Below are 10950 nucleotides of genomic sequence, written 5' to 3' on the forward strand. Positions count from 1 at the left end.
GATCTCCATCCAACGGTCGACACAAACCCTTCACGGCCCTGCACAAAAACCTCACCGCGCCACGGAAGTTGTGTGCCGAAGAGAAGCTTCCCGAAGGAAAGCCTGATGGCCGGGGCCGCGGCCGCCACCGCCGCCGCTCCGCCGGAGACGGCACTCCCAGCGGCGGATGGCCCCGGATACGACGGCGAAGACTACGAGGGGGAGGAGTGCCGCATATGCCGCCTCCCCGCCGAGGCGGACCGCCCTCTGCGTCGCCCCTGCGCCTGCCGCGGCAGCATCAGGTTCGTCCACGACGATTGCCAGCTCCGGTGGCTCGCCGCCCGCCAACAAAACCGCTGCGAGGTATCATCCCTTGCCCCCCACCCCGCTAGGGTTTCCAGGCGCGTGCTTCTGCCCCTCCCCCCTGGGTCTCGGCATCATGTCCGCCATGATTGATCCCCTCATGTTGTTGGTGTGGTATGGGGCGCTTAGTTCTTATTCTATTTTTGATATCGTCTAGATTCATCTGGTTCAGTACCGACCTTCACCCCATTTACTATTAGAACTATGTCATGGTTGGCGTTGGTATGATTGCCAGGGGGAATATCCCCTTCTGCAGTGTAAGATTGTCAGGGAAAATATCCCCTTCCGCAATGTAAGATTGCCAGGGAAAATATCCCCTTCTGCAATGTAATACGTTGTTATTGTCATATTATTGCTGTGGTTATGTTGAACTCATTTTCAGTTCCATTTCAATGTGATACCGATGTTGAAGTGTCTGATCTTTTTCTTATCATTGCAGGTGTGCAACCGCGACATCTCCACCCGTCCTCTCTACGCCGCAGATGCCCCTGCGAGGCTGCATGTTTCTGAGCTCATGGCGGGTTTGCCCAGGAAACTCATGGGTCTGCTGCTCCCCCTATTCTTCGCCTTCTGTGTCGTTTGGGAGTTTGTCATTCCGCTCACCACCCTCTGGACATGGCGTCTTGCGCTCGCCACGACCTTTGCTCAAGTGCACCATCTACTCTCCCTACGCCTATCTGTGACCTGCATCCCTGCTTCAATTGCGCTCTGGGCTACATTTGTACGCTGGGTTGCACCATTTGCTGTAGCTCCATATGTGTGCTGGGTTCAACGCCTGGTTACTTGGAGTGAGAGCCAGGAGTTTTGGTTACTTGATGCCTTCCAGGTCCTAGCGATATTGGCTGTTGAAGTTTCCTTGGCGGTATGATCATTGCTTCTCAACTAATATCCTACGTGTGCTACTTATATTTGTTTATTACGATGCTACGGTATTCGTTGAACGATAATATCCTTCTCGTATCGTAGTAAAGCACCTGTTAATGCAGTTCTGTCCTGAACTGGAGCATTTAGCACATCTTGCCAAGGCTTTCCTGATTGTTTATTTACATTTCGTCACAGTGGCACAGCACAATATGGCGCTAGTTCGAAGTGTATTATCCTGGATGTGTACAGGTTATTGTAAGAAATGTAAGCAAGACTTGAATGATGGTCACATGGAAGAAACTGTTATAAGTTGTTCTATAAAATATGACGATGTTAAACTCTTTGCTTCTTTCACTACCTTGAAATTGTGCCTTCCATTGGCCGGGATGGATACACTAGTGGGAGGACTACTCCCAAATATAGATTTTGGACTTCTTCTGGTTATTATTTCAATTGCACCGCCAAAACTGTCTAAGCTTGTTCTTTTGGTGTTTTAGTTGCTATGCTAACGTAGTATGTTATTATTACCTTCTTAAGGTAATTCTACCCTTTTTTATCTACAAGGTTGTGGGTTTGTAGCTTAGTTGCGTCCTCCTGGAGGATGAGAGCCTGAAATATCTCCTGCTTGCTTTTTTATTACTTATTTCTAGAAAGATCTAACAATATACTTGTCTAATCAGGTGGTAATAGTTGACATGGCCCTTGCTTGTATATTTTGTTTTGTCCCATTTTCATTGGGAAGGATAATTCTATGGTCAACATCATGTCTCAGCTTTGGCAATGTGGATGAAGTCAATTCTTACACTTCAACAACTTCTACCCTTCTAATTGGATATGAACTTATCTTTAAGGTGGGTGCAAGTTTTGCTGTGGTGCATACTTATCCGTACTTGAGGGGCGAGCGCCTTGTGGTCACAATTTTCTTTAGAAGATTGTATGGTATATTCTTCAGAGGGATCATAAAATTAACCAGAGTTGCCAATATTTCTCTTAATATCCTATACAACGTGATAATATACCCATTGTTCTTCGGCTGGTCGCTTGATATCTGCACTTCAAAAATGTTTGGTGCAACAATGTCCCAGAGGTTTAATTTTCTGATTGCTTCATCCTTTGCTTCTGCTGCCCTACATTGGCTTATTGGACGTTCCTTTTTGAAAATACGCCCCAGATTATTCAGACTTCTTCACAAGGTAAATACCATACTATTATATTTATGGTCTTATCATGTTAAATTGTTAATAGTGACGCAGAAAATAATTCATGAGTGTTGTATTTTGTTTTTGAGTAGATATTCGGGCCAGGAGTTGTCACTCCCTTTCTCCACTATAACTTCTCCGAACCATTCTACAAATTTTATTTAAAGAACCTTCTTGGTCTTTTTGTGGACACTTTCTTTGTTGCTCTGGTCATTCTTGTCCCTATCAAAATTGCTGACCTTTTGGCACCAGAGGTGTTCCCACTAGATATCACGTAAGTATTCAATTTCTGTTCTTTATCTGATGTTTCTGCCCATCTATGCTCACTCAAAACATTGATTTTACTATTTTTTTGAATGGTAGCTACTTTGATCATCCTGCTAAGGGCACATCAGTTTGGCAAGGGCCACTACTAAACTTTGCAGAGTTACTTTCTGCTGTTCATCACATGACGTATCTCATTGGCAAAACAGTCATCTGCCTTGGGCGTGTAATGGAGAGGGTAGTGGGGTACTGATTTGTCACTACTGGTCAGGCTCTTGGGAACATGTTGCACCAAAAGACCAGTATGGTACCAGCGATGATGCTAAGGACGAATGGTAAACACCCATACTGATTTTCACTCAGGGAGGAGCTGCACAGTCAGCCCTGATTTTAGTCTTTTTGGCCAGACTGAATCTACGTCCATTTTATAATTTTATCTATCTTTTACTTATTGTTTCACTGTTCACTGTTTAAATAGGGTACTTCCATTCTTGTAAAATGGCCAGTGATTTTGGCACGTGCTCTCCTGTTTACCTCTGTTCAAGGGGACAGTCCATCTCAGCATCTCTTGCGAAAATGTTCGTCTTTCATAGGGAATTATCGTGTACTCTTGGATCTCTGCTCTGTCAATTTATTAAGCGATGACACCTTGGCATTCTGACAGTTTGGTGCTTATGCTAGTCCATCAACTGTTAATTATTTTAGTAAAATTCTACCATAGGGAAAACTTGCAATTTGGGTCTCTGCTCACTGTCAATTCATTAAGCGGTCACACTTGGCATGCTGACAATTTGGTACTTATGGTAGTCCATATTTTTCGATTTGTTTTAGTAAAATTTCAGGATAGGGATAACTTGCAATATGGTTCAAGTAGGCTTTAGGTTCCAGAACTAGAAGATTACATATTTGGATCCTCAAACCTATATAAGCCAATCAAGTGAGGTACTGAATCCAAATAATGTTTTGCTGCCTGACATGGCTTTTATAAGGGCAATATGGATCATGTGATGCTTACTTACCCTTCTTGCACATTGCAGCAGGAGATATGCTGCTGTTCAAACAATTCTAGGCGTGGTCCTAGCATGGTTGACTGCTGTGATGTTCTATTCTGCTATGCTTTTGTTTCCAGTCTCAGTAGGTCGTGCATTGCTGATTGCCATCCCTCCGCTGCCAGTAGCAGGTGGATTGAAGTCCAATGGTAAATGACTGTTCAGAGATAATCATTGGGCTTGCAATGGAAGTAAATTTTGATCTTGTCTGGGCTTACTTGTGCAAGTATTTTCTTGTAGATTTGTTTGCTATTTCTGTTGGATTTTGCGTCATATCAACTATCATTGCCGCCCTTAGAGATTTATCTGCATGCATGACTTCTGGGGGAACATGCCTTCTAGCTTTGAAGAGGGATCTGCTTTTCTTCATATGGGTGAGGAATTCAATCTAGGTGCCTTCATTTATATATTTTTCTAGTTTATCCTACAGCTGAGTAACTTGATTGTTTCTTTGCCAGACGGTCATCATTCCTCTCTTGATTGGTTTGCTGGCTGACTTATTACTGATATCACCCTTCGTTGGCACCGATGATGATTTTCCAGCTCTAAACTTTTTCCGCACTTGGCTCCTGGGCCGGTTCTTTAAGCTCTTATGGATTAACCACGTCGATGAAAGTTGGGAGGCGAAGCTTAAGCGGGCAAATGAAGATTTTGCTGCAGAGCTCAGACCAATGTGGTGGTTCTTTCAAGATGTGTGCATTCCTGTCGCCATGAAGCTACTCGTTGCTCTGGGTGTTCCTTATGTTCTCGCCAAGGGCGTCTTCCCAAGATTGGGCTACTCTGCCTCCCTGAACTCGACGGCCTACCGTTTCTCATGGTTGGGCAGCCTTGGCATTTGCGCCTTCTACTATCTTGGCAATGTGTTGTTCGTTCAGCTCCATGATTCTATCAGGCATGACCGCTATGCCATTGGGCGGAGGCTGGAAGACGTTGGAGGCAGAAGCTGAAGACTCTTTTCTGAGGACTTTCTTGTAGCAGTTAGTTCACTTCAGATAGGGATAGGGTGAGTAATATCAACACTTGGGTGTGCAGACGGAAAGGAATATATAGGTCGCGTTACTGACAGGATGGATGCAAATGAGATGGTTCCAAACAGACAAATTTCCCACGAAACTTGTACATATGGGCGTGGTTTTCTGTGTGGAGGGCATTTGCTGAATTCAGCATTTGTGGACATCTAAACTTGACAAGACAGTTTGTATACTTGTTTCCGCATCACAGCTGACTGATTTCAGGTACACTTAGCATGTTTGTTTTCATTACACGACTGGCTGAACCCAATGAGTTTGAAAATTGCACAATTGCTTGGTCCAAAGTTGCAGCATTGAAAGTGTGCAACTCTGGCAGTAATGTTTTTTGGATGAATGACCTCTGGCAATTATGTACCTAAGTGGTTTGTAGTTTATGTTCGGCTGGGCTTGATTTTTGCTGGAGAGAAAGGAATAAGTTGGGCTTAAAGGTGTTCTTCTGAGATACCGATGACCTGCAATGGATCTAGCTAATCTCTCTAGAAAACCTAGGGAGTTTGTCTGCTATTCTCCCCTGCATTTTTCACTTAGAAGTGCCATTAGTAGTGATTAAAGTGATGATTCAGTCAACATATATAAAAGATATGTGTAGGTTCACAAGGGTTATACTTCATTTATCTTCGTATTATTCTAGGGGTCCCCCGCAATCTGCGTTTTATAGAAGTTGTCATGTATGTGCGCTTTTTTGGTCTACGTGCGATGTTTTATTGTGTTCACGTCATATCTAGAATGGACTTGCTATACGGACTGATATGGGTGGGATATGACCGTTGTTTCAGCCTAGAACAGGCACTCCATGTTTGTGTTTCCCGTCTATAGCCGGAACATATATATACTAGAGACTGTGATATTGTGTTTGCATATGGAAACAGCACCTCATGTTGGAGTTAGCTTCGCTCCCCTGTCAATGACTTTAAGTTCCCAATTTGTTTCTGAAAAACCCAGCACTTTTACATTGCAATTCTCATGGAATGACTGCGGTATTTTGGAGGTCGAGAACCCGATAGTGTCGTTTGCTATATGATCTCCTGTAAAAAGTGCACAGTTTGCAGAACGAAGTGAGGCTGAAGCGAGACCAGACAACCCTGCCCATTTGCTGCAGTAGTACTGCGGTTATATTTGGGCTGGGACATTGCTGATAACACCTGTTGCGGAGTTCCTGTTTTTTGAATGAAAAGCTTATCCATTTGGAGTCCCAGCCGGTCCTACTAGTGTAATGCATCGCATAGTTAACTGCTTGCTGGCATTATCCTTATCCTGTTGACGTTTCCTGGTACTCTGTTGCGCAGTGGATCTTGCAGTTCTCAGCGCTCGAAAGTTGTCCGTCAGGAGCTCAACGGGTGAGGTATCGCCCACCTCTGTTTTTCTTTTCATAAAATGTTATGGCTCTTGCTGCTCCACAACGGCAATTCTTATCCGCTCGTAGCTCGTGCCACTCCTTCTGTCAGGCATCGAAGGAAGGAAATTTCAACAGGGGAGAGCTGGTCAATGGTCACGCTGTGGCCCAGCAGATCGCACCAGCCCTTTGCTTACCGGCCGGGGCTCGCCATGTAGACCAGAAATCAGCACGCGTCCGTCGCCGGCGAAGCGTGCACGCACTGCGCCGTGCCTGATTTCCTTCGTTCCAAAGGCTTGGTGATCGCACGTGGCACCGCTACCCGTCAAGACTGCAATGGAGCTCAAGTGTCAGTAGTACTCCACGTGCCATACGGGTCGAAATGTTTAATCGTAAAGGAGGGGTCGTAGCTGGTACTCCCTCCGTCCGGGAAAAGTTGTCTCCGTAATATTTTTGCAAAAAACTCCTCCCCAGACTTCCGACATAACCCGCACTCCTCGTCTTCTCCGGTCGACACTCCGCCGCTTCGACACAGGCGCATGGACGCCGGAGCTGCCCTGCGCCGCGCTGCTCTCCTGCTCTCCCGTGTGTCCTCCACCACCGTCGCAGCTGCCTCTTCCGCCGCTCCCTTCTGCCTCGCGCAGAATCCCTACCTTCCTTGCCTGCCTCCTGAATCTCTCCTCTTTCTCCCCAAAAATCGTTTCTTCTTCCTCCCGCCGCATCTCCTGCTCGCGCCCACCCCGTCCCTCCTAGCGTTGATGGAAGAAGCGTGGCGGGCCCTTGGCTCGGCGGTCGGCTACGCTGCCTTCCGCCCCCGCCTCCCCCTGGCGCCGCCGCCCCGGCACCCGTGGCGTGGGGTGCAGCCGTGATGGCGCGCCGGGAGACGGTGGCCAAGGAGTCGTCCGCGCAGGCGGTGAGCCGGATCGTGTCCAGCTGCGCCAACTCGACCGGCCTGGCCCCCGTCCACCCGTCGTCGACGCCAACGCCGTCATCTCGCTCGCCTCCACCGCGGGCCGGCTGGTCAAGATGCCAGAGGTGCTCGAGGAGGTGCGCGACGCCACAACGCTCTGGAGGCTCGCGCTCCTGCCCACCCCCGTCGAGACCATCGAGCAAGAGAGGTCGAATGTTTACTTTAGCCGGCCCAGACCCTTGTATTGCTGCTTTCATTTGCTGAATAGAGCTTAAACTCTGCACTTTCATGGACTGAAGTTCATTTTTCTTGATGCTCTCTGCATTGCTGTATTCAGTAGGGCCAGCTCGAACCGTGTGCACCAGGAAGAAGGCTAGCTCGAACATTGTTTGGTGAAGCAATCAGCTGAGCTGGTTTTGTTCTTGTCGCCTTGGATCGTGCAGCGATTGGAGGAGGACTTGGTGCAGAGGAATGGAGTACGAGTACAGATGCTGCTTCCGTTGATCTCAGGTGAGCTTGCTAGACGAGTACAGATGCGTCCTTGGTGATTTTAAAACTACTGTTAGCCATGGAATTTGAGAGAGCAACCACACATTAAAACAACATTGGGCATACAGTATACTTTGATCTTCAATGTTCAACTACTATTAGCTTGAGATGAACATACAGTATGCCTGTATAACTGTAAATTTGCCTGAACATATGCTTAAGATGAACATACAATATGCTTGACTGAAATAGCTGTTCATACACCTGGAAATGTTACTATGGGTGAAATTACCATTAAAAAATGTATAACAATATTTGGAGTATTTATGATGATCAAAGTGTTTCTTACTCAAGTGTAATTGTTGCCTCGTCCACCATTTAGTATTCCCTGCTTGACTCAAGCTCAGAATTTAGGAGTAGAATAGAGTAGGCTTCAATTTGTCAGAACTGAATTTTAGTCACTGAAAATATGACAGTGGAGTACTGTTCAAACTGTATTCACTGTCTAAATTTCATTGATGTCAAATTTTATTTATGTGTCAAGTTTGACATCAACTTGACAGATCAAAACCAGACAGAAATTGACAGGTTTTGGAAGAAAATGACAGGTTCTGAACATCAACTTGACTGAATAATATAGTGTCAATTCTGATTGTTAACAGTAGAATAATACAGTTAATAGCAGTGTAATGGAGTGAGAAATCTTACTGTAAATTCAGTTACTGTAGTTACTGAAACTTCACTGTAAACTTCCAGTACACAAAATTCAGTTATCTTTTTAGTAGGAAAATTTCTGTAACAAATTTCAGAAGCTTGTATTTTCACACATATTGTGCTCTAGCTGATACATCTGCGTGTTCTAGCATTCTCCTTCCAATGCATACCGATATGAAACTTTCTTTTTGTTTAATTTGTTGAGCTATTGCTGCTGTGGTCGGACCCTTCCCCGGACCCTGCGCAAGCGGGAGCTACATGCACCGGGCTGCCCCCTTTTTTTTATTGCTGCTACTTAATCAAACAATGCATACCGATCTGTTGCTGCTTATGTTTGGGACTTTGGGGTGCTGCATCAATGTGCATCAAACATGATTAAGTTTTTTTTGCTGTGATAATCCAAAATGCTTCAGACTGCTAGATTCAGTTTCTAGTGATAATCCAAAATGCTTCAGACTGCATAAAATGCTTCGTTTGCTGTGATAATCCGAAATGCTTCTTTTGAGTACAGTAGCTGTCAAATTTAGCCTATCTTGAGCTTGGGCTTGAGAGCTTCTTTAGCAAGATCACTGAATGCAGTGTACTCCGCTGGAGCTTCTTTAGCCTATCTTGAGCTTGAGCTTGGGAGCTATCTTGAGCTTGTGAGTATATTTGTACGTTTGCTCACAATGGTGTACTGAAAATTGCAAGTTATATAGTGTAGTGTTTTGTAAATTCAGACTAGATTTGAGCAAGATAAACTTTACTATTATGATTGATAAAGAAAACTTTAGTGTTATTTAGATTCAGTGCAAGTAAAGGAAAATTTAATAAAAAAAATTCACTGTCAAAACTGAAACATGCAGGATGTGGTATTAATGTAGTGTTATGCATTTCTTTATTAATCATCCTGATGCCGTCGTGTGGACATGTGGTAGCACTGAATAATGAATTTGTGTTAACAATGAATTTGTGTGGACATGTGCTAGCATTTTCTTTATCAATCATTGGTTCATGTAAGTACTATAGACCTTCTACATATAATCTGAATATATAGAAGCATGTCTTTATCAATCATTTTCTTCTCTAGAGGAGTAACATTGCCTCATCAATGGTGAGATAAACAGTGGTATTGGATATTTTCAGTAGAATCACTAATGAAGATAATGGATAGTGCAAAGGCCAATATGATCTTCTTATTTAACTAATCACCAAGACATACCCTAGTTAGTCTTGAGGAATCTGGTGGAATCATATTGCTTGTTTCCAAAATAAATTGATTGATTGTGCACTGAAAATTGATTGATTTTTTTAGCAAATTTAGATATGTTTATTTGTTGTTAGAAGAACCTTTGACTAGTTACAAGACAAATTCCTGATCTGTTATTTTTTAACTTTGCAAATAATCTATTTCATTTAAACTACAGTTGTACAACAATGAAGCAAATAATCTACTGCTGTTTGATTTACTGCAAATTACCGAATCAATTGACAGCTACTCCTGGTTATCAATTTGATCTTCATTTGCATAAACCTGGTTGGTGCTTGCACTATTTACTGAAAATAAACCATTATTTACTGAAGATAAACCTGGTTGACCTTCATTTGCATAAACCTGGTTTGTGCTTGCACTATTTACTGAAAATAAACCATTATTTACTGAAGTTAAACCTGGTTGATCTTCATTTGCATAACTTGGTTGAGTATTACAGAGCAATTGACAACAAATTGATCTGGTTGGAATTCAGATAGCAATAGTAACAGTTAACTGAACTTCTTTTTGTAACATTTCTTTAGAGGACATGATCAATTGTGTTTCAAATTACAGAGCAAGAAAGGTCCGGCACTGGAGATGAAAAAGCAAGGAGCCTTGTACTTCTTCTCACCGACAGCAGCACGAGCAGGGGACCTCCGGCGACAGCACACCAGCAGGTGACCTCCGGGCGGCTACACGAGCAAGGGACCAGTAGCAACTTGCAGAGCAGCAGGGGAAAGAGCTCGAGCTTGAGGTCCAGGACGAGCTTGAGGGAGCTCGAGGTCCAGGCGCGGCCGGAACTCGCGGTTGAGGCGCTCGAGACCCAGGCGCGCACAAATCCTGGCCGGCGGCGGCACAGATCCTAGGTGGCGGAGGGGATATCGGCCGCGCAGGCCTGGCGGCGGCGGCCCAGGTCCTGGGTGGCGGAGGAGCACGTCCTGCGTAGCGGCGGAGCAAACAATTGGGTGGTGCAGGTCCTGGGTGGCGGAGGACCACATACTTGGCGGCGGCGGAGCAAGCAATTGGGCGGCACAGGACCTGGGCGTCGGAGGAGCACGTCCTGGGCGGCAACGGAGCAAGAAATTGGGCGGCGCAGGTCCTGGGCGGCGGAGGAGCAAGCCCTGGGCAGCGCCGGCGTAGGCCCCGGCGGCGACTTGCCCTGGCGACGCGCGCGGGCGACGGACAGAGGAAGAATGAAGAAAAAGGCGACCTGTTTGTAACAGATTTTGCTACGATGGCGTTTTTGCAAAATTCACAGTACATTAAGCTGTGGACAACTTTTTTCGGACGGAGGAGTAGATCAAAGTGCTGGACATTATGCTACGTACGTGGCGCCAGTTTGATCGTATCGGCCGGATAATGTCGGCACTCGGCACGGCGCTCCATAAATCGGGTCGTAGGTAGCGGCCGCTACACGATGGAGGGAACAGAAAGCTAATTTTATGAGATTGCCTTTGCCAAGCTAATTTAAGAATTGGGTCAGCTTCTACCAAAGCGCTCTTCTGCTCCTCGGCTCAGATG

General features: G+C 45.3%; 1 protein-coding gene and 1 long non-coding RNA gene across 2 annotated transcripts; both read left to right on the plus strand.

Moving 5' to 3' along the window:
* Positions 1 to 62: 62 nt before the first annotated feature.
* On the plus strand, positions 63 to 4956 carry LOC119300120 (probable E3 ubiquitin ligase SUD1). Its single transcript, XM_037577184.1, has 10 exons — positions 63 to 342; positions 782 to 1204; positions 1887 to 2399; positions 2498 to 2679; positions 2769 to 2915; positions 3033 to 3046; positions 3148 to 3247; positions 3677 to 3867; positions 3959 to 4092; positions 4177 to 4956. Exons 1-10 carry the CDS (start codon positions 106 to 108, stop codon positions 4663 to 4665), a joined length of 2430 nt encoding a protein of 809 aa, XP_037433081.1. The 5' UTR covers positions 63 to 105; the 3' UTR covers positions 4666 to 4956.
* A 1739-nt stretch (positions 4957 to 6695) lies between these two features.
* Positions 6696 to 10332, plus strand: LOC119298034. Its single transcript, XR_005145792.1, has 3 exons — positions 6696 to 7200; positions 7330 to 7502; positions 10003 to 10332. It is a non-coding gene; the product is annotated as an uncharacterized LOC119298034 (long non-coding RNA).
* Positions 10333 to 10950: the final 618 nt, after the last annotated feature.

Source organism: Triticum dicoccoides, chromosome 5A, assembly GCF_002162155.2.
Source record: "Triticum dicoccoides isolate Atlit2015 ecotype Zavitan chromosome 5A, WEW_v2.0, whole genome shotgun sequence".
NCBI lineage: Eukaryota > Viridiplantae > Streptophyta > Magnoliopsida > Poales > Poaceae > Triticum > Triticum dicoccoides.

Excerpts from the sequence above, each read along its gene's own strand:
- LOC119300120 (XM_037577184.1), top strand. The coding sequence starts at position 106 with ATGGCCGGGGCCGCGGCCGCCACCGCCGCCGCTCCGCCGGAGACGGCA. Across the intron at positions 1,205-1,886 it reads CTGTTGAAGTTTCCTTGGCG|GTGGTAATAGTTGACATGGC; the intron begins GTATGATCATTG and ends TTGTCTAATCAG. Across the intron at positions 3,248-3,676 it reads TCAGCATCTCTTGCGAAAAT|ATGCTTACTTACCCTTCTTG; the intron begins GTTCGTCTTTCA and ends ATGGATCATGTG.